Raw genomic sequence first — 25,117 nt, 5'->3', positions numbered from 1 at the left:
TTGTATGAATTTTCTTATAAGCGATGCATAAAATACTTCGATTCATTCATCTCCAAAATTACATTTGGCAGTTATTTTTTTTTCCTTTTTTTTTCTTAATGTCTTCTGCTGGTTATTTCTGGGTACTTTTAGATTCTTCCCCATTTGAAGATCTCCTGTGCAGGTCTACCCTTTTATTTGGTCGTATTCCAAGCAAAATCTCCAAGCTGATGAAAATTGACTTGTGAAATAAAACACCAAAGGAATTTAAAACTTCTTTATTATTGCTACCTACGTCATGTTTCTGTTACAGCGAACATCTCTGTCGACATTTGTGACGACAAAGTGCGTCTCTGATGTCTGACTTGACATGATCAAGGCAAAAAAAAAAAAGGAAAAAAAAAAAAGGAAAAAAAAAGTGTAATCGGTAGCAGCTTTGTTGAGATCACAACAACACGAAAAAATCTGAAAAGGATATGTTTTGACCGAGTATTGACAATGAAAACAAAAAATCTCCCAAAGGAACTTGTGCTTAATATTGTTACTCTTTCAGTTATTTGTAGTAAAGGTTTCACGAATCTCGTAAACTTGTGTAGCGAGTATGTGTACGTTACAGTACGCGATGAGAAAAAAAGCTGAGTAAAACAAGCGTGAGTCTTTTTTTTCATTATGTTTTGGCACCACACTTGTCACAGTTAACACATATGCTTTTCAAACGAGTCCCATGACTAAGTATTTATAAAGCACTGCAGCCGAAATGCTATAGTATATATTTATAATTGCTACTTTGACAACCCCTGTAGACAAGCTAATATCTAGACACCATGAGTTGTGCAGTTATGTAGATATTTGTTTTTTTAATTTTTTCAAAACCTTTTTTGCAATAATCTAGCATTTTACCAAAGACCATGATATAAACCATTGCTCACTTGAAAGAAAACTAAAAGTATATATAGTCTTTGCTAACAAACACTACATTGATGTCAACCCTGGTTAAACAATAGCTATATATATATATATAACCTGTAAGCATGTGTGTCACTTGGGTTACAGAAGTAATAATGAAATGTAGTCACCATATCACAACACAATTTGCATATTATACAACGTACTCTTAGCGTATATATGATAGAACTGGGATGAAAAAGAGATAGGGACTGGGATTATAAAGGGCAATCTACAGTTCCTTCTTTAGTATTCTTATAAATCTTAAAAAGAGCTGAAATATCTCAAGATAAAATCACACTTTGAGTTTGAGAACGGCTTTCTGACGACGAACACAAAATATTAACTGGATACACACCAACGGGCAGTGAAGGGGGGGGTGCTGGAAAGACCAAAAATTAGCCGTTAAGGCCTTTGAACCACACAAATTCCATTTTGGGGCTGTATTCTTGTATCTCATGAAAAGGATTATGATAATGAACAAAAATATAAAAATAAAATCTTACATCTGGGGACAAAGAATGAACATAACTGATATGCCTTTTTTTTTTTGTAACATTTCCAGGAACTTAAAAAAAATAAACAGAAAATCCTTCCATAACTTAAAAATACAAAGGAAACTTCTTTGGTAGTGGTCGCTCCTGAGCTTAAGCGTACAAGAGGACTTCACAATCAAGGTAAGGCCAACCAAGCTGAGATTGCGCTTTGTGGAACGACGACAGCCTTCGATATTCGCTCTGCTGACGTGAGAGGGTGATGACAAAAAGGTAGGTACCAGTTCAAGTATTTGTTTTCACTCTATGAGAGAGAGAGAGGAAGAGAGAAAGGCTAAAAGTGGGCACTTCAACTGCCATCACTACTGGCATAAAATACTGGAATGTATAGTGGGAACAATTGTACCATGACTGTATATAACATCTAAGTTTGTAATTATTTGAACTACGAGCAAAAATTAGAGTTCGTGCTTGAGGGCAACGTGGTTGGGAAATGAAATCTGAGGCGTGTCAACGCTGCAGAGTTGTTTAGGGTACTTATTTGTCACAATAACACATGCTTGGAAAGGTTACACTTGGAAAACTAAATCTAGATTGGAAGGAAATGTCAGTCTAGGTAGGTGCTAATGGATATTTTACCTTATTGCAAAATTGAATGGGTTGTTTCGTAATGGGACCTTGAACAATACGGAGACACTGAAGTATGTTATGACCACACATTGGGTGTTGACTAACCTAAAAGGCAATAGGAAGGCTATTGAGGAGTGCTCTAAATGATAATTGAATCATGGGGGGGGGAATAATTTGTCATTAAACCCCATTAATTCAGGATTTTTATCTTTATTCTTTACAGCTGCTGGTCTATTTGGGGATGTGGAATTACAGAAATCTAAAGTTAAACAGCAAACAGATTTCCCAAGTCTTGCTTTCCAAAGATTTGCTCTTACAGAAGTGGTTTGAATGGGGATCTGTACCTAAAGTATCTTCAACTACCTGTAAACAGCTGTTGCAGGCTGATCTATGACAGGAGATATTAAAGCTGACATTCCTACATTAGTTTATGTTGGTGGGCGAAAGGCCACGAAGATTCTTTCAGTCCTTTGCCATCTTTCCCAGGTAGAAAAATACAATTATCCATTGGGGATATGGGAAGAACATGTGAAACATTGTTATTTGTATTTCATAATTATTTTCATATAAAAGCTATTGGATGGCTAACTATCCTAACCAAGTGTGTACCATCACTGTTTGCATCCCTTAAACAGTCGTTGAAAAAACTTGCCTACAGTATGCAACACTGAAATCTATTAATGCTTAAGCGTAGAGTAATATGTCTGTTACTTCAACCTCCCTCTTGGTATTTTGGTAGTGTTTTTTTATATTATGTTTTGGTTTTGCTCCAAAGAGTAAATGTGTTCTAAAACCACACTGCCCTCAAGATTGGAAAAAAAAAAGAAAAAAAACCATATAACCTCTGCTTCTGAAAGGTACTGCATTACGTTTTGTTTTTTTATTTTATATTTTTGTAAGAATCGTAGCACCTGTGAGTGCTCAGAAATTCAGAGCTAGCTTGTATGTTTCGTTGACCTTGCGTATAAAAAAATGGCCTTATGCCTCCTTTTGCTAAATCCTGATGCGCTTCTGCCCTTATTTGGTCATCGCTTTGAGTTGGTTCTCGAGCTCGTGAATGCGACGGTCTTTGATGATGAGTTGTCTTCTCAGCAGTTTGAGCTCTTCGCATTGGGCTGTGTACGCTCTACGAAGCTGCAAAGAATGGGAGGACATTAAGAGTAGATCCAAATCACATTTGTATAAAATAGTAAACACAGCATACCTATGAAAGTATTGTAGTAGCCATTGACTAATGACCTCTTGAGAAATAAAAATACACAGATTTGTTGTCAGTCAGGATACAAGGTGGCTGCCAAGAATGTATAGATTGTTTTTGTGCTATAGATCTACTATGCAGAAGCAATATATATTATACTGTTCAGTCCTAAAAGCTGCTGGTAAATTAATGCACTAAAGTTTAGTTGGCTAAAACAAATTGACAGATGCCTGCCTGTATTTCATAGACAAAATTTATCATATCCTACAGTAGTTAGCCATTTAAAAATAATTTGTAGGTAAACTCCCTTTTCCACAGGGTCAAGTGACCTAAATGGTAAACTTAACGTAAAAAATGGGAACATAACGGAAACTCCAACTGATCATTCACAAAGTCTACTTTTTGCCATATACAATCAGTGCCAATAAAGACTACTTCAAAATCAATGTAGCTTAAGCGTCAAAAATCACAGCACATCGATTACAGTCCTCAAGAAAAAAAAAATTACTGCACTACAGGAAAATACAAAAATAAAAGCCATTTGTTGCAAAACTAAAAAAACAAAACAGTGAAGCCTTGAACAGCTGTTGCTAAAAGGTTACACCGAGTGGATTTAATGTCTCGAGAAACGGTACGATCACTCGCTAGTTACTGATAGCTTATTCGCATCTAGGATTTCCTCGTGGTACTATATGTTTCACTTAAGTACATCTGAAATTCATAATCTGATTACTTTTTAATTATAACAAATGAAATTCATGGAAAATTCCTGGCCCTTTCTCTGAATTATTTCCCACTTCATTTATTTCCCCTTCTTATGAAGCCCTAAAATTTGAGATTGTAGACTATCATCCCTGTGCATTATAAGGATACAGTGATCATTTCATCAAAAGGAGACTTAATACACTTTTGCAACTGTCCAAAATGCAGATGTAAGCTTTTTTTTTTTCCCACTGTATATTCAGTCAACTTGATTATTAATGTGGGTGATGTTAACATAGTACACAAATATGCACTGCAAAAGGGTCCAAGTAAAGCAGGTACATAATACACGTAGTGTATGAAAAGCACGAAGTTCTTGGAAGCTTCCACTGCACATTTATTAAATCCTAAACAACATAAAAAAAATCTGGGATTTGAAAGAAGGAAAAATTAGTCAGCTTTGTTAGGTAAATACTTAATCTGATTAACAGTTTAGGAAGAAAAGATCACTCCATATTAAATAGGTAGAAGAAAACATTTCCCTACGACAGAAAATGCACCAGAACTTTTCATGTTTTGTACCTAACGCAGAAGTTTCCAATGAGAGAATAAAATTGTATCTCCAAAGAGACAATAAAATTGTACCATATTTTAACCTAAAGCAGAAAAAATCAAACTGCAAATTGGATTAATATTTGCTAATGCAAGTCACATGGAACATTATGGCATTGTAGGTCATGCCCCAGAAGAAAGAAAGACAGAGAGAGAGAGAGAAGAGAGAAATTAGGTATAGCAATATGATCAATTTATGAGACTGGCAGTAATCTTGGCTTCTCTCAGACACCATAATCTTTTTTTATTTTTTTATCCTGGCTGGAAACTGCAGACTTGAGTTCCTTTGAGTAATCTACCTCTTCATTCAGACCAACTTGTAATGAACCATCTTTTGTGACATAGTACATGGAAAATGGCAGCACTTGAAAAGTCATCAGTACCTCAATTGTCATTTCACTTTACTTGGAAGCATCCGTCTGATGTTGAAAGAAGTGGTAACAGTTGTCTCTTCCCTCGAATGTTTAAACGGTATTGCCACCGGCTTTAAAAGCTGATAGTAGTTTTTGTTCCAAAAGCTATTGTATAAAAGATCCTGAGTTCGACGTATAAATTTAGTGTTTTAACCATGCAGTTATTAATATTTTCGATTTTCATAACCCATGAATTATTCTTGTTGGTCAGATAATGTAAATACTGTATACATTATATTTTATTATCCATTTTCATTGTGAATTTCCAACTTCCTCTGATTTTCTGCAACCTTTCCTCTCAGCCAAAGATATTCCTCAGCTGTAGCTTTTGTTGTTTCTCCAGTAGAAATGCCTAAACTGAAGTACTGTTCTTTTATACAAAATTCATTAAGTCAAATACTGAATAAAAAAAATTATAATTTCTGTTGGTTGAAACAATGACAATTTCTTATTTTATGTTCAAGTACCTCAACCAGACAACTAAACCCACTTTCCGATTGTTTTTAACTTCACAGTGACTGCACAAGGGTCGTGTTCTTACTCAAGGGATGAAAACTAGAGAAAGACTAGTCAAAGTACTTTAACAACTACAAGGGCTGAAGGGGACAATGCCTCTTATTAAGTGTCTTTCGTTGTCATATTAACAAATTTTGCTCCAAGTTTGAATGAGGCTACAGAATTTTGCCTTACTGTAGCCATGTTTCATAGATATTTAATACCTAAATAAAATTTTTGGATTGTTTCATCACCACCTGATTAGTTGCATGGATGAGGACACCCTAGTCTAACCAACGTGTCTCAGTCAATTGAGAGGCTTCTGCTGTTCATATTCAGGTCTTTAATAATCATATCATCTGTATTTCCATGTCTTTAGCATTCTTCTGTATGAAATTATACCATTAAAATAAATTGGACACTGGTGTACAACACCTTTTCTCTTGGGTTAAGGTGAAATATACCTTTAAATTTTTATGCCTTCCTTACTTTTTGGAAATTCACTCTTCTCGGTTTCACTCGGTATTCATTTATCAAGTGCTTTTGTTAATTTTTTTTATGTTATTAATTCTGGGATACTGAAGTTAAAGTTATAACTCAATTTAGTATTTTTTGTGTCCAGTAACCTAAAATTGTTGGGGCTTCTCAGTTTTGACAGACATAACTTGGTGTGACAAGGATTTCCATGCCTGCGGATACAAGGCAACATATAATTAACCGCCTGATATTCAAAGATTTGTTTTTTTTTAAATAATGAAAACAGTATGAAAAAAAAAAGTTTTTTTGAATTAAAACAGTACTTTTATAATATATTCCTACTGAAATTATGGGGGTCTCATATCTCTGTGCATCTATAGTGACTATTAAATGCAGGAAACATTATTGTTTTAGCAGTTTTTTGACCAGTTTGTATATCAAAGCAATGCACAAGTTGTGAAAGGTGCAGACTCTAGTAGATATGATATATATTACCCAACACATGAAGAAAAATAGTGTAGAAGATTCACAACATACTATATATAATTTCCATACCTAAAAATCATTCAGCTCCCATAAAAGTTGCAAGTTCTGTTGTAAATTGTACATCCAAAGACTAGTCACTATTGTGCAAATAACAGGATATAAATATAAAATACTTATAATGATGAAACAATACATTTTTAATTGTTAAATGTCTGTAGTAAAAAAAATTTTTTTTCCATCAAACTACATTTGAAAGACACTGAAAGCATGCAACACAAAAACAAGCATAAGTACAGTATGCCGAGCACTTAGTAAGGACAGCTGATCATGTATGATCAGTCTTTATACATAATTCCAAGAAAATAAATCAGAAAAATCCAAAGGCTAACAGACCTTCACATACAGCTGGTATGTCTGCCAGACAAAAAGGCTAATGATCTAAACACTGCCAGATGCTACGAAAAACAACGAAGTTACCGAGTAGATTCCACACACAAATAAAAGAAAAAAAAAAATGGCGAAAAAACAAGACGGTAGATAACGGATTAATCCGCACATAACGAAGCACAATGATCGAGATAAGGACTTGAAAAAAAAAGCGTCAAGACAAAAAAGCGCCCATGCAGCGATACAAAACAGATCATCCACAATCTTACACAATCTTAGCCTAAGCATCACCTTCAGTAGCTGATTCCTGGGATTCATGTGGGTTCGACTGCCGTTCAAAGAGCAACACAGAATTCATTTGAGTCATGATATAGTCGAGGTGTGTTTGTTGGCTTTGAACTTACAATTAAAATCATTATTATGTACAATTCATTAAGCTAAATGTTTTACAAATATCTCTATTTCCATCATGAGCATTCTTCCTTCTGATGTGGTCTGAAAGCCATTAGCAAGGCAAGGAAGGTGATGTTATACATGATTTTCAAGTTTTGAAAAAATATTGCCCAAAAATGGTGCAACCCCAGTCACTTTCGTCCTATTTCACCTTCAAGTAAAGGAAATCAAAAGAGTAAGTTTATGAAATTTTCACACTAATCAAAAAGTTTTTTGTTTATCAAAGGATTACTGCCCACGACTAAACTGGAAATTTCATCTATAGGGGTGATGAGTTTTAAATTTTTCAAAAGTTACACATCAAGAGACAAAGCAAAACTGCACAAATGCTACAATTTGGCAAATATATGTTAGCCTAAACCATTATTCGGTGTTTAAGAGTACACAGTATGTACAAGCATGTCCGCGAATTTGAAACTGGCTATTCGTTCCTAAAATTTAAAGATGACGTTGTCTTAGATGAGCAAAACCAAGCTACCTTAATCACGTCTTCCTGATCATATTAAAACAGCAAAAACCCCAAAGGCTAAGAATATAGTATGTGCTAAAAAAGAACTCATAAAATCAATTACATCTCGATTGCCAGAGATGACTATAGTAATTGCTACCATCTATTCCAGAGGACTGAAACTGCCATAATACAATGGGTAAATTATGGGGTAGGCTGACCAACCCAACATTTGAAAGGACAATTTGTGAAGTCTTATCTAAATTTTACATATTAATTAAATACTTAGTCTTTATGCATATTATAACTTAAATATTAGTTATTACAGTTAATCAGTAGTCATTAATTGTCAGAATCTAAAGGCTGACTTCAAAATGTCAAACGTAAAGCATTAATTATCGAGCACTGCACCCAAACTTCAATGAAAATATGTATTAAATATTTTATTTCATAGTATAAATGGGTACAGTAAATTAGATATACTATCTACCAATTCCCATAAATGGATGCCGAACAAAATCAACTCAACCCACTATAAAGCTAATCCACTGCCAATAGTAAATTTCCAATATACGTATTTGGTCCAATGAACTTGAGACTTACAAACAAAAACAGACTGTCTTGATGATTTATGAGAAAAAATAAACATATAGAAAGCTTTACTTGCCCAGTTCCTCATCTACCTTCATGGCATTTTCCAACTGAAAGGTTTTAAAACAATTTCCTTGCCCTTGCTAATAGATAAATTGAGAAGGAAAACCTCACAAAAAAAATGCTCAAGCAAAATTTTGACAAATGCCAGGTGTTATATTGGTTGTACGAACAATAGGAATAATGATAAATTCTCACGACCGTAATATTTAAAACCAGAGTACAGCCACATCAAAAAATCTACTGCAGCAATAATGCAACCATGATATACAGTATGTACTGTTTTTGCAATGACTCAGAACATTAAACATCCACATTAACTAAATTCACTGGAATGCTAAAATCAGTACTACAATGACTTTAGCTCACAATGTTTATCCTACTAGAAAAAATATTATGCCTAAACCACAAACTACTCTTTATTCAAGAAAATCATCAACAGCAGCAGCACTTAAATTTACACTACAACTTTTTGAAAGTATCAATATGACACTTGGCAGTTACAATATGTACTACTTCAAATACTCGCCAGCAATGTATGTATTCATGTCTATCCCCCAGGGCCAATTTGTTTTTAAAGGACTCGAGGAATGGTACACGTGTTCAAAAACAGCAAATGTTTTTGGGTAATAAATCACCAAGGTCGTTATAGAAGCCTGGTTCCCCACACGGATAATTAGTAAACGATCACAGTAATGAGAACGAGTCCCTCTAGTCGAGAAAAGCTTAACAAGTGTCATCACCATTCTTCATGCAAAGATTCCTAGGTCCAATTAATAAGAGGAAGGGAAAATAACCAGTGGATTTCAGGGTTCCACTGTTTCAGCAGCAGCGAAAAAAAAAGGGAGCGATTCATCAGCTCTCTTTCCCAAGCAGAAACAAACCTTGCATGTAAATTCCAGAGGATTGTTTACATACGGTCGCAAGCAAACAGGCAGAACAATGGCTAGTCAAAAAAGATGCTAGTCTGCTTCAATGACAAATAGCAAAAAGGAGATATGTAAATATAAAAAGAGCTGTGATCACAAACAAATGGAATGACAGAGCTGCTTCCTTGTCTTACCCACCATGCACTGCACCAGTGGCTGTGAGGTAGGAGAGTAGTACAGTATTAAGAAACGCATTGACTATCATTTGCTTTTCTTCCCATCAAATTTCACTAAGTTAATTTAAGAGCCATTAACTACACTGGAATCTTACAATTATGCATGAATTATAACAGCTTTTAAACTACATCATGTACAATATACAAGAAATACTGAGTGGAATCTAAAGCCATATAAATTAGTTCTTTGGGAACTCTTCCGAGAAATACAAGCTCTAATCAAATACCATAAAGTGCCTTGCTTTTGGGAAAAAACTAGGAGCAAAAGATGACTAGGCTCAAATAAAAATGCACAAATAAAACTATTGAATCCAAATGCACTGCTAACTTGTACACCAACAGAACTACGGATGAAAAGAAAACTATGCTTTTCCAAATTACCATAAAATCAAAACCAGAAATATTGGACAATGGATAAAAACACTGAGGATAAAGGTAAATATCCCCCAATTACAGAGTTCTCCACTTTTAGTTACCTCTAGCAAAAAAAGTACTGACAAGTACTGAGCTACTATAAGCAACTACTGGAAAATGCAGACACATTTCAAACAATGATGTCTTTGCTAACACACAACTATGACTGCTGAAACAAAGCATTTGGGTATAGTATCATGTTGACAATGTTTTCATATCAGTACAGGCTACTACTTCTGGAAATGTTGCAAGGTGACAATTAAAATGTTACTACGGAGAATGTGAATGATAAATAATTATATAGCATATCTACATTATTTCAACCTGACATCAAATGTAAAAGTAATTTACTCCATATTCAAAATGAAATTTGTATCGACAAAACTTAAATTCAATAACCATAACCATAAACATACGATCATAAAATATTTGTTAGTAAACAGCTCTTTTAAAATGTGGCTGGATTTTATTTCAATGGCTATAGTAATGTATTTACAGAGGGGAGAGAGGTGTTAAAATGTGTCAGCACTGAAATATTTGTGAATATGATACAAGTCACTGACTTTTTACAAAAACAGGACGACATTGTATACAAAAGTATTTTGAATTATGTAGATAGAATGTTTCATATTTGACCTTCAATTGACCTAAATATTTAAGAAATACTCCAAAATTCATTTTTTCCTGGTCATTCCTTGTTCATAATCTTCCACAAAAGCCCCAGTCAAAAGAAATACATGATAAAAACTCCCCAATAAAAAATATGGAATGAACTTTTAATAACTGGGGGAGTTAAAGTGGGCTGCCAGTATCATTTCTAGAGATGCTGGGTTAGCCTGCTTGTAGAATAAAGGCTTCCTACCGCTTAGGCTACGGAAAACCAGTCATTGCAATGCTTTGGGTTACTGGAAAGGGTGGAATGCTTTGATAAGTAAAAAGATTACATATAAGTATACACTTTCCTACTTTTTTCAGAGGAACGTCGTAGATGTTGGAATTGAAAGCATGTGTTCAATATTCAAACAATGTGTAATGAGAAGACAAACAATGTACATCTTGTCCGGTGAAGTTGCTTTCTATGGTACTTTCAGAAGTGAGAGGAAAAAAGTTGTTACAGAATAAGAGTTCCTGACAGTATAACCAACCCACTCTTCATTAAATTATTTTTATTGCTCAGATGATAAACCCCTATTCATATAGCACAAGCCTACTTGGGCCACTGACTTGAATTTCAAACTTCCAAAGAATACTATGGTTTTCATTTGGAAGTGGTTACCAATACTCTTATGTGCACAAAATAGAATATAAGTCCTAACTCGCAACTAATATTCACAACTTGTCGCTTAATGAACCAAAATCCCTGTTCACAATACCAGCACAACACAAAGGTAGGAAAGGGAGGGTTTAATGTCTAGCTGCATAACAGCTCTGATGCATCTGATAATTATACATATATTTTTTTTACATTCCAATGCTGTCCCTCTGATTTTTCTGCGTATTTGTGTATAGTGTCGAAGCTTCAAAAGCAAGGTAGAAAAAATGCAACAATTAACGACATACTCATATAGGTAAGTGTCAATCCGTTTTAAGGTATATTGGTTAAGTTTCTTCCCTTCCTGATTTTGTTTATCTTTGGTGAAACATCTCTTTTTTCCGGATTGTAAAAATCACGCTGTGCATTTGTGCTTCACATGTAGGAGAGTCCACAAACAACACATTCCCGAGTTCTTTTAAGACTGAAATGTCAAACTTTTGCTCTTCAGCTCATGAAAAGTTTTGGTGAACTCTGAATTGGCAAGCAACTTCCATAACATACTGGAAAGCTGTCTCTTTACATGTTTCATGAATGGTCAATCAGTGAGGTAACGGGTACAATTTGTTAACTGGTTTTCATGAATGCAAGAGCACATGCATTAAGGACAAGATACACAATTTTCAGAAACAATTTCACTGTTCTAATATACAAACACAAAGGGAGGACATCAGTGAATAGTATAAGGCTTTGTTTGATGACAAAGGTATTAAAAGACATGCTACAAAACTAATTTTGACATTCAAGGCACTGGAAAAAAAAAAAAAAAAAAAAAAAAAATCAATACATGAAGAAGGGTTAGCAAAAGATTGTTAATTCAAGACAATGTGAAACATCTAGAGATCAATTGAAATTAACATTTCTTGGACAATATTATTACCACAGGGAAAAATTCCAAGTAACTACAAAATACAGGATGTAATCAAATCAATTCTTTATCACATATGAGAAGGGGACTCTAAATACAAGTAGTTGCTATATACAGAGAATATCAATAAAATAGAATACAATGTTTCCTGATAATATAATACTGTAACTTACTGGTATTTTTCTAATCAGATCAATATTCATACTTTGAAGTATATTTTGAAATTCTGCATCAAGGACTTTACTAACAAAATTTTCACTGATGCTGACATGAACAACTGTCAGTGATTGCCTTTACCCAAAGCACCACTGATCTTTTGATGGCAATTAAGCACTGACTTTCTCAAGATACCAAGGTTCAATAAATGCTTTGACAAAAGACAATTCCTAATGATGTGCCTTCAACAGAACAAAAGACTCCACTAGTTGTTGATAAGTGATAAAAATTTTGCACAAAGCTAATCTAAATAAAGGACTAGGTCATTTTGGTTAACAATAATGGACTCTAGCAGAAAATAGGAATTACACTTGCTAAGTGTTTATAAAAAAAAAATGGCTGGTGCTTGTGGCAGTAAGCTGAAATCACTCAAGCAATCTGGTTTTTTGAAATGCATAAATTGAAGTGTCTTGAAAAGCTGACAGGAAATGTTGAGATCATGCAGTAATTGCAAAGGACCCTCAGCAAAGCACAGAACTTGAAACACTTGAAATAAGACAGAAACACGATTTATACCACCACCTCCACTCACACCTAAGTCAAATTGTCAGTGATTACAAGCACTTCGCAAAGCAAACAGAACGGCCATTCTTTACTGAAACCCTGTTTTCTGAGCTGTCTAAAAAATCTAATATTGCAGTAATCATCATGTCATATTCCAACTACTTTGGAACGAAAGCTTTTCTCTGTCGGATTCTCCCACGCAAATGTGTATCAATAACACATGCAAGTATCTCATAAGCTGCATCTAAGCTACGTGCAGACATGGATCTTCTTCAACTGTAGCTCTGTCAGCCATGCCTGTATTCTCAACCTGGATTCCTTTCGGGTTCACGGAGTCTGACTGTTCGACAATAGAGTAGGAAGAAAGGTCTGCGGACTGGAAGAAGTGACAATCATAAAAGAAGCATTGAACAACTGAGGATTCTATTAAGAAAAATCACATGAACACAAAACTAAAGAGACAGTTTTCTGAAGATCCAAAACATATGCAAAAATGGAAAAAGATTGAAGATTGTTAGGTGAAAGAAGCAACAGATATCAAAAGAATTCGTAACATGTAAACAAAATCATGCAGGACTCGATAAATAAGAAAAGACAGACTTATATAAGGAAAACAGAAACAAAGACTAAGCTACAATTATAAAATATCCTTAGCTATTGATTTTACTGTTGTTAGTAAATCAGTAAAACAATATCATTATTACAACTGTCGTATTTCAATTCCTATACCTGTAATATGTACATAATTCTACATTCAGCAAAACCTTTATATATTTATGGTCTTGCAGATCCTTGATATAACCTTACACCATTGCTGTTACAAAACCCATCCCATTTCGGCAAGAAACAAATGACAAACAAGACGGGGAGTTTCTAATGTCAACCTAAGCGCCATAAGCCAGAGGTTCAGATTTACTGCTGTCGTAAAATCTGATTCTGCAGATTCTTCCTTTTAGCTCTAAAGGAGCAAAACTGAGCTTAGTGCCTCTTTCAATATGTTACTTGCATACCCAATTCGAGTGTTTACTCACAAGGGAGACTGACAGTGGTCATCCCTTTTTAAGCAATGACAAGTGAATGGCACAAAGGATTGATCAGACAGACCATTTACAGACGGGTACTGCCATTTTCAGCTGTTCAACTGACCTATCTTGCATGAAATCAGAGAGAGGCAAATGATGACTTCCATACACCCAACAGAAATTAAAAATAATGTTCCTGGCTGCCAAGATTGTGGCCTCAACTCATTAGGTCACAAATCACTACCTGGAATGCAAAACCAACGAAACTCAGCACACTGTAGTTACTTCCATTCTGGAGCGCAAGGATGTTCAACAGACCGAAATCTTTAAAGGCGAGAGAGGATAATACAAATATGAAGGGACTGTCTCAAGATACCTGGACAAACAAATAGGGGTTAGATGAACAGGTCTGAAGGAATACAAAGGATCTAAGATGATGTTCAACACCTCTCATGCTAAGTACAAGTCTTCCTACACAATATAAATCAATGTTAGCAGTTGACTTCCTTGTTCATCAGCTGCCTACTCTATGCCTTTGGTAAAATAATGTAATCAAGAATAACCATTCCATGCCCAAGATGATGGAATTCCAAGGGCTCTTTCAAGGACTGTAAATAGTCATAGAACAGTCTAATCCACAACAGAATGCAAATCCAATATTCATTCATTTTTGCATGCAGTATGGTGATGCAAGCACTGGGGTAAAAAGAAGGGACATATTGTAAAATGGATAATAGAAAAAAAACATCATGAAGGTAACAAAAGGTCCAGTGTTATCAGATTAAATTTTCTTTTAAATTTCCAAAATCCCCTTGTCACCACATGCTAGTTTGAGTGAGAGAGAATTTTATGAATCTTAGGAACAGACATTAAAGTAAATAACTCACAAATATGTAAAAGAACATGCAAGTGCTTCCGTGCCTGCGCATGCAGCTTACTAGAGCACTGAGGGACAACAAAACTAATTTTCGTAAGGCAAATTCAGAGATCAGGTACTGTTACCAGGTAAATGTATAATTCTTTTAATGATTATGTGAAGCTTGATCTTTATCCAAGCACTATTGATTGCTAGAATCACAAAATAAATGTAACTCCTTATTCTTTAAGCAACTCCTCCTCCTTCCATCTTTTTTCATGATCAGCTGGTTTGTTTAACTACGTATACGAGCAAACTTTCCTGAGGCTGTTAATAAGTACATCAGCTCGACCCATACGTCACATTACTTCAGTCCCACAGGACTAATACACTAAGAATTTACTCAGGAACATGGAATATTTATGCTTGATCTAGAAACAATAGTACTTATTTTTATATTCAGTTTTTATTGATTGATGGTGTTGTGACATTTATAATACAATGGAAGGATCTTATAACCCACTGGCCTTCAGGTATCAGTTACAACTTTACAGAACTAAAACAACTGAATGAATAAAAATCCTTTCAAATGACTTTACTTGATACAAAAGAGCCTGACACATTTTCCTACAATATTTATAAACTTATGGAAAATATTTTATTAAGGAAATTGTGACTTTTGTCACAATGCATAAAGGCTATTGATCACAGTTCTTTCAAATGAAGTTTAAAAAACTATTCTGCGGAGATGAGAAAATCTGGGGCTGCAAAATGACAAATCAGAAACCGAGTGGAATTGACTGATGTATGTCACTGATTTTTGCTGGGCTGCTGATGAATTATATATGACAAGTTTCTACAATTCATGGTTTTACCCAGAGCACAGGTTTAACAAGAATAATCTTAGTTCTCAGCCACAAAATATAACTTCCTTTCTTTAATGTTACTTTTGCGTCATTATTAGACATCACTGATAATAACTGGGCAACAGTATGTCAAAAACTAAAAGTAGTAGTAAGAAGTTAAATCAGACTGCAAAGTAAAAATCAATAAATATGCTATAATTCACCTTTTTCACACAATTCTCCTTTGCAAATTCTCATGCGAATTTACAAACAAGTAGGTAAACTAATAACGATGCTAAAGGCATAATACAGGTAGTGTACACACAAAAGTGACCACTACATTTGAAAAACAAAAAAATGGTTATATTTTTAAATGCAAACATTTTTGGGATAATCTATCCAAATTCAAAATGGCCCCTTCCTAAACCAGAAAATCCTCAACCAGGATCCTGCAGATTCAGGACCACTTGCAAGAAGATGACAAACAATATGGCCAGATTACTTATAACCGACTGCATAGTCCACACTCAAAAGAGACCAAAGCAACTAAAACCCCAACACCAACTATATCAGCTTTTCATTCCACTATTTCTGACGAAAATGAAGCCCTTCACCAAAAGAATGTTCCCTGGACCAATATCAAAGCACATGAAATTCACTGTCAAAATAGATCACAATTTATCCACTTTGGGATATGACTGTACTAGTATATATGGGGCGAATGATGGGACATGTTCTGCAGACATAAACAAACCAAACCTTTCCTGGAATGCCAGGTCCTGACCTAACAAGAACTTACCTACCTAACCTCACTTAGGGCGCCATGCCCTGACCTGGTCAGGGGCACTAAGCATTGGAGACAATGGACTTGGCTTCCATTCGGAGGTTGTCCCATTGTTGTGCAAACTTTGTATACATATTCATATGATACATTCTTACATTTTGTATTGATGACTGCTGTAACCAACTGTAGAATTAATCTGTTTTTTGCTATTATACGCATCAAAGCTAAAAAAAATCCTACCATCATTAACCATAGCACATGGAAACTTAGCATAGTACCAATGGTGACTTGTAAAATTACTGTACTATGTCTATTTCTTATTTTCTGCGCTTAGCCTACTGCTTCATCATTTCCACTATTAAGTAGTTTAAAATAAAGCCACAGTCAAATTTCTGGACTCTCACAAAAGGCCTTGGCCCAAAGAATTCATAGCTCTAGTTCGTTAAGAGAAAACTGGTAGCTGCTGTAGCAGTAATTCTGCAAGAATCTTGAGTCAAGGCTACCAGTTGCCAAACTCAGCATTATTGATGATACTGTATCCATCGTAAACTGTGTACACAAGCCTACATCGTAAATTTGTAAGAAACAAAAATTATGAAGGAAGTTGTCAAAACCAAAACCTATCATTAATAGATAAATGCAAATGTTTCAAAACCTTGACTATTTTATCACGGGGACTACATTACTGTGTGATCCACAAGGAATCTTTAAACACTACTTTTCATGTATGTTTTATGTATGATTTAATCCAATTTTTCTTTCAATTAACAAAAGCTACAGGAAATACATGTGCTTTGACACCACGAGGACAACACAGCGACAATTTTTGGAGAGGATAGCCAAAGAGCCCACAGGCATCTACAGTACTTCCGGCGAAGCTGTCCACTACTTCACTAATTTTGATCGATCTCTTCGTTATGGAAAAAAGCATAATTGCACCAGCTTGTAAGCTTGGCTAGAAGTTTTGCATCAGGTCCAGTGGTACATGGAAAGAACAAAGAGGTCTTGCCACAGATATTCTGATTTATTTCAACATGTAAGACACTAAAAGATGGTGGGAAGAATTTGTAATTCCTTATAAAAGTGCAGTTGGTTAATCATAACTTGTTCTTTAAAAGCATAATTAAGCTTTAATGAAAAGAACTGACACAGAAAACTTCTAGCCTGGCCAGATTTGCAATGACTTACTAAAGGCCACAAAAGAATAGAAATTGAGAAACCCTCGCAACAGGTCCAAGACAAATTCCAACGTCCACTCCTCCCTCGACAAAGCAGAGGCTCAAACAACGGGTAAGCTTGAATGGCTCAAGTACTGTACATTGATTGATATGTAACTAAAAAAACAAAAAAAAACTGAAGCAGTTCAGCACAGAATTAAATCATCGTTCCCTTACCTCTGACTCTGTTTTAGGAGAAGGTTTTTCCAGGATCTCTATTTCCTTCTCCTGCATACTCAGGTGTGACAGCTTGCTGGGAGACATGTTAATTTTGTTGATGGTGTTTCTGGCTGTGGTTTTCTCAGACTCAAAGCCAGAGCTACTTGTTGACGACTGTTCCTTGTTGTCTGGCTGCGGAGCATCGAATATTGGGTACAGAATTAGAATCTGGTGGTGAGGTGCATCACCAACAGGTTAAGATCGAAGTACAATACATTGCCATGAGATATTCATTGTTATTCACAACATTTAGAATTAAATTGAACAGTTGTGTGAAAAATCTGCTAAGTTCCCTTATCTGTAACCAAAATTATTTTAGGATGCTACTCAAACCTCTCAAAGATTCAACCCAACTCACAGTCCAGGAGGAATATTATTTAAACCTCAAACTGCAAAGAAAGCTAATATTTCAAAGCTTTACCAAAATGAAATACTAAATTAAAATATATATGTACTGTATGTGGGATATCAGTACCACTTGATAAAAAATGTAGAACAATTGGATATTAAATCTTCTGCTCAAGAAGATACCCAGATGTCCCGTTTAAATTCATCTTCAATGCTAAAGATCTGCATTCATTCCTGAGTAACATAACACAACCATCATGACTAATGCAAACAATTTTGAATTGACAATATTCAAAATTTTATGAGGGAAGATGATTATTAAACTAATATATGAGAGAAAATGACATCAAGCATAAAATACAGACAAACTCACACTCGCTCACCATATTCTTAACATTACAGCCCCACAACTTCTGAAGGGCTTGGAATTTGGTGTCCAAGTTCGTCGAGGTCTTCAAGTCTTTGTCGCTACTGCTTGGGGCCTTCACCTGAAACAATGTGACAAGTGAGCTGTCGGAATTCTTGAGTCAATGTCCATTAACACACTATGACAGGTTAATGAACTTTTGGACTTCTCTACTGTCCATATATAGTTTCACAAGGACTTCACGGACTCGAAAGTCACAAATGAAATCTGTAGAGGAGCGTCATTCATGAAATTACAGAGCTGGCTTACAAATTGTCATTGCTGAAGGTCACACCTGACTGCATCAATTCTTGGAGAATTAGAATACAAGTAGTTTCTTGGGCCACCAATTGAAGAGTCAGTCATGGTCCAAGAAAATTCAATACAATAAAAACAAGGATCCTAATTAAAGGTAAATGCAGTGAAGAGCTACCTTTACTCCATGATAAACAACACATTCTTGCTTCTGAAAACACAACAAGCAGGGTCACTGTAATGCAGGGGAACCAATGGATATGTATGGGAAAATGAACCATTCCTGACGTCTAATGCAAAAAGGTTTTGAAAAGTAGGTACATAAACCTTCCTAAAGAATGGGTTTCAAAAGGCGACACTTAACTACACACCAAAAAATCTAAACATTAAGTTATTCTAAGCATTAGAAAAAGCTCTAACATGGGACCATTACACAAAAATTGAATGACAACTCACAAAAATGTAATGGCTAAAACTTGGAATATTGGAGGATGAAGGCCATAACTACAACTGTATATGTAGCTATCAATGTAAAACATGATTAAAATTAAATTGGTGGGAACTTTCTCAACCAATATCTAGGCACAAAGTTCTTTTCTTCAAAGTCGAAAATCAGAAATACTTCAAAGAGCCCTCAGAGCAAGCGGCCACACCTGCCGTAAAACCACATAGCCTTGGATGAGATGGATATGTTCAAAATGTGGACTAACATGCACAAGAATTTGAAACATCTTTCAATCTAATATCTTTATCCTTCATTGGACCAAACTCCAATCCAAAAATGGTCTCTGAACACCCTCTCAGCCAACATGGTTCCCAAAATATTATGAGTACATTTAATTAATTAGCTCAGAAGCTTCTTGCAACTACAGCACAGAGAAATTCCTTTTCCTTGACATCATTATATCAGGACCAGAATAATTCCTCCAAGCCTAGCTTTGATTAACTAATCATTACAGAATACACAGTTTTTTATGCAATATCCACAATAATCTGAAAAATACGTCTTTGAAAAGCTAAAAAAGACTAAGCCACTGACTTGAGCAATGAAATAGATTCTGAAGTTACTCTGTTGCATCTGCAAAAAGTATACAACAAAATGATCTTCATTATCAAAGCAAGTTTAAAAAGCTACGCACGTGAGAAGCATGAATAAGCACCTACCAAGCTCCTTATCCCTAGTACTGATGGATGAAAAGACTCATTGAATCTGTTTTGTATGTCCCAAGTTTTCTTGAAGCTGTAATTCTCTAATCAACTGCCACTGCCTTCCTCTCTACCATTTTCCTGAATGATTAAGGGTCACACCTACTCGGGTTCTGTTCTCACAAAACAAAGGTATGTATATTGTTTTATCACACTACTGCTAGCTTCTAATTGCACAAATCAGTATGCAAACATGCCTTTGTCATAATTAGGCCTACTGTCTTTGTCCACTAGTTTTTCTTATATAAATCCTTTTAAAATATAATTAGCTATCTAGTGTAAAAATTTACTTCCAACACAATGGCATTTTAACAAGAACCAAACCGGTAACTATTGTTTTAACAGACTAATGTTAAAATGCTTATTTCATCTAAGGCTGTTCCAGGAGATTTGTTCTTAGATGAATAATTTACTTTTTCATAAATCAGAGCTTCATAATGATCTAATAACTGAATACTGAATCTAGGAAATGGCTAGATTAAGATGTAAGTGTAAGAGGATGAAAAAAAAAATAACCATAATTTTGTTTTGAGGTTTGTACAAAAATGACAAAACTCAGTGGCTGTTTAATGACAGATGCGTTCAGATGCACCAAATGCCTTGGCTTACTTTCAGACCACGTGGCATTTAAGAGATCATATAAATATTCTTGATTTATGAGAACACATAAATTTTAAAATTTCCTAAGTAATTTTCATTAGAGCTTCAATGTACACATATTACCCAGAATTTTGGTTGAAAAAATCAAAATACTCTCGCTTACAACAACTCAAGCAGCAAAAATTTAAACCCACACACACCGCAGGTAAAATAATCGTTCGTCTTGGCTCCATTCCTTGAATTTCTGGCAACCAGTGTCTCAGAATACAAGCAACATCAGACTGTCTGCGTATCTTCACACTCTGAACAGACACATACGTCAATGTGTATCAAAAGCAAAGTATGCATGTCTGTATCTGAAAAGGTGCTACGGAGACCATCTTAACGAGGAAACATGGAAGAGTTGTTTATTTTGATAATGCAAGACAGTACTCCTTAAAAAGCTACAATTCTAAATTCATTTAACAAACTTGATGTAACAAACAACTGCTTTGCCCTTGCCCTGATGTCCAACTGCGATTTCAGTGGGGTTTACAATACGTACATGAAGCTAATTGTTTAAGTGTAAGCACCTTCTGTCATCACAAACTATGGCCTTTCATTTCCAGGTTCATATGAAAACTATTTCTTAACCGAGTATTTCAGCTAGAGCAAGAGAGTTGAAGAAGCTGGACAGCTAGGTGGGGAGAGAATCTTTTATGTATGTGAACTACCATCTCAACAAATGGTGCAGAGTCCAAAAAATCTCGGGTGATTTTGTCTTCCTTCATGTAAGGCAAAAGAGGTGCCTAGCCAACAAATACATACTATTACTAGAACAACAGGACTACATTAACACCCACATGATGTCAGTTCTTGAGCAGTTTAATCAACACTGTTGAAAGACAACGGCAAAAGAATGTTTGCATCACAGTACATACTTGTGTGTGTAACGAATAACAATGCATATACTGATATGATTTCAGCAGAAACAACACTTCCATGGATACCCCTACTTGCATTAGGCTCACAGCTTGTTAATTCAAACACAATGCCAGCATGTTAGTGGAGGAAGTAAAGACATCCAGCAGCAACTCGGCACGCTGTAGGGGAGAACAAGCTAAACTTGCTTAACAACGAGAGGGAGAGTTCCACCTAACCTGTGGCTGCCTGGATGACATTAACTCAAAAACAGACATTACTGTACGTATTCCCAAACTATGACTTGTAGATCCCAAGATCACTCGCAGCTCGCTTTCTCTCAGCATTAATCACCTGAAAAACACTGCCTGAATGACACATTCGTTGGGGAACCCTGGAAAAGATTGCGTGCAAATAAGGACTGTCCTTTGACATACATAACCTGATATAAAAATTAATACATATGCCAGCTGTATGCTGGAACCGACAAAATGCATTCCAAATGCTAAATTCATCTTACCACTGCCTGTTGAAAGAAACCTTCCTATTACAGAAAATATAAAGTTTTCTAATTGCAGATCTATAAACCTTTTAAAACGTATCACAAAGTAATGTGACTACAAAATCTTGGCAGAAAATAACTGCCACACAAATAATTTTATTGAGATTTTAAAATACCACCCAACTATAACCCAAAACTAACAAGAATAAAGGATATGTTCTTGTTAAGTGTATAACTTATACTCACCCACAATTCCATCACAAAATCAATTTAATACTTGACATATAATTGATGAAATACAGAGGAATCCCCAAAACACAAACTTCCATTTAACGCTCAGCTGGTAGTTCTAACATCGATCAAAGCATGCAATACACACCGCTGCTCTGAGTTAACATAAAACAGTTTATGTTGCAAACACGTGACAAAGAAAATCATGGGGTCTTGTCACCAAGCAATCTGATCAAATGACATCTTTGGTTGAACATGAAGCTACAGTTTTTTTCCCTGATACTCTACGGAAGTAGTAGTTCTGTATGTAATGAATATATTGCATTTCACCATCCACTAAATATGAACAATTTTGAAACACAATAACCAACAAAATATATCCAAACACAGGTATTAAAAAAAAGCCACAAGAACATTTTCATAACAGCCGCACCTGTCCGAGGATATAAAAATGCATGAACACACTCAAGTCTCTAGAAAACCTAATATGTATCGTACCAAAAGACCATAAGGGGAGCAAGAGGGTGGTGAGGGAATGCAGGAAGAAAAGGAACGGAGATGACTAACTACGAATACCCTCTGAAGTTCAGGCAGAGTATTTAGGGTTTAAATCTAAATATGTAGAGGACAATCACAGGAATTTTCATGTCAAGGCAGGCTTTGCACCAAACTAAAATAGGGGGGGGGGCGAAGGAGAGTTAAGTATTGCAGCTCTGCTGGGAAGTTAAGAGGGACTTGACTTATAAGAATCATGGAGAAAATGAAAAAATTACTTTTTCTCCTGACGTCTCATTTAGCATTCACTGTTGGATGCAGACGACAAAAACAAGTCACTTTTAACGAGAAAACAGGCGGGGCCTTTTCATAACCAGTACGATGGAAGGACACATAAGTGAAAGGAACTGAGAAAAAATAAAGGAGTATTTATAATTCAGGTACCAAACACTTTCCGGTTGAACTCTCAGCCACTGTTCGATTACAACGAGCTTTGCCGAGTAATGATCTTTGATGGTAAAACAATTTCCAAAAACTACAATATCAGCACTAAATTTGACTTCAGTCTGAGTACTATGAAAATTTATTCTCAAGTAAAAGGTTTTTTACACCTACTGCACTAATTAGAGTAGAATTCTCTAAACTTTGCCTATGCATTAAAACAAATTTCAAACTGATGTTACCTTTGACACAGAAATCTGTAAACAGTTTACCAACGGAAATTTGGAGCAAAATTCTTGACAATTTCACAACTATATCAAACTGATAATCTTTCCCCAGGTTCATAAGATAGTGAAACAACTCAACAGGTGCCTAAAAAGTTAATAATTGGGGACTGGCTGTGCGAAAGATATAATTATCAAGATGACATGATAAAAGCAACTGGCATTGTATACAATATATTTGTGGAAGATAAGAACTGATTTGCATACAGACTCGTGTGTTGAAAAGTTGGCCACCTAGACTGGTCAGCAAAGCGTAAACGTAATTAACATAAAATGTAAAGTTCAAACAAAAGCAAAGAAAAACTACAAGCAACTTTTACAATACCAAGATATTTCAGCTACACTAGAAAGCCTAGCCAAAGCTCCAGAGATACTGGACCGTCATATTGAAGGGTAAATCATGATCAGCAATTTGTCCTACACGCACTGAGACAATATTTCTTTTCAGTTTTATGAATACATACAATAATGCATGAGAAGGATGCAGAGGTTCAGTGCCTCAAAAGTAACTATTAAAATGCTACCATTAATTGCTTCATGAAATCAACAAAAACTACTATTCCTTAGTCCCTTTTAAAACTCATCAACTTCCAACCTCCAGCATCGTTCAGTCTAATCAAATAATGTTTCATTTTAGATGTGCCACAGTAATGTTGTTGAATGATTTTGCAGAGCCCTGGTAAACATATTGATAAAATGAGAGACTTCGACATCACAAATACAGTAAAATGCTATTTTGCTGAAAAAACAAAAAGTTTCATGTAAAACAGAAAAACAATTCAAAACAAAAACCACACTGATATTGTATACTCATCATTTTTCACACCAGGCATGAACCCAGCCACCTTGTTCTTCCAAGATCCAATACATTTAAAAATACTTGAGACTTAATCAGCTTTATCATATCAATCACTCATCACCCACCAGATGTGATTTCTGATTTCTGTTTCAAAACCTCTTCTCTCATTCAAACACTCACTATCTTTTCGTAGCACTAACGTGTAAATTGACGAGAGTCACAGCTTCTTAACTATGAAAATAATGTGACTAGCCTATGTGACCGTAAAGCATTAACAGAACCCATCAACAGATCTGGACAGATTTCAGGAGTGGCATGTTCCAAAGGCCAGCGGAGATCAACCAAAAAGCAAGTGGTACGGCACAAGCAGACTAGTCGGAGATAATCCGCAAATGCGATTCTTGGCTCACATCTATGGTGTAGGAAATGTAAGGAGCCTAATCTGGCATCATCACTGTACCTCTTTATAATGACCGCCCATCCCGTAAGATCGCCCCCACGTTGCGTACGATGACGCACCGTACCTCGACTGGGGTGCAAATGGAAAGAGGAAAAATAATACAGAGGAATGAAGTGACAATGGTGTGAAAGGGTACATTCGACATGCTTGCATTAAGATAATACGGCAGCTGACAAATTCTGAAATATGATAATTAAAAGACACAAGGAAATACAAGGTACTCTCCTACTGATTCTGACAACATTTGCAGAGTTTTGTATTAAGATGACTATGATAATGATATTGTATTACAAATTGTATCAACAGGAAAAGAATACTGTATACGTTATTGCCATTCCAAAGTTGTAAAAACATTTCTTCCACAACCCTTCACAACCAATACAACCTACTAAAACCTTTTTCATGAATAATCAAGCCAACCAGTTTCAAACGCACACACAAAGCAGCTCATTAGCGCG

The 25,117-nt window shown here is 35.5% G+C and overlaps 1 protein-coding gene across 7 annotated transcripts in view; it reads right to left on the bottom strand.

The window, feature by feature from the left end:
- Nucleotides 1–242: 242 nt before the first annotated feature.
- The window catches only part of LOC135203719 (coronin-1A-like), an 88,207-nt gene continuing 63,332 nt past the window's right edge, over nt 243–25,117 (bottom strand). For 3 of the 7 annotated variants that reach the window (XM_064233623.1, XM_064233625.1, XM_064233624.1), the window contains 4 exons: nt 24,660–24,728; nt 18,464–18,568; nt 17,691–17,864; nt 243–3,182 (listed from right to left, as the gene is read on the bottom strand). In XM_064233623.1, the coding sequence (XP_064089693.1) occupies nt 3,066–3,182; nt 17,691–17,864; nt 18,464–18,568; nt 24,660–24,728 (465 nt within the window). In that variant the 3' untranslated portion in view covers nt 243–3,065. Of the gene's footprint in view, nt 3,183–7,087; nt 7,147–17,690; nt 17,865–18,463; nt 18,569–21,686; nt 21,802–24,659; nt 24,729–25,117 lie in introns of those variants that run through there. The other 4 variants (XM_064233626.1, XM_064233627.1, XM_064233628.1 and 1 more) reach the window with 4 other exon arrangements.

The sequence above is a fragment of the Macrobrachium nipponense genome, chromosome 36 (genome assembly GCF_015104395.2).
Source record: "Macrobrachium nipponense isolate FS-2020 chromosome 36, ASM1510439v2, whole genome shotgun sequence".
NCBI lineage: Eukaryota > Metazoa > Arthropoda > Malacostraca > Decapoda > Palaemonidae > Macrobrachium > Macrobrachium nipponense.
Note: the sequence above shows the minus strand (reverse complement) of the source record. Positions and strands in the feature narration are given on the sequence as shown.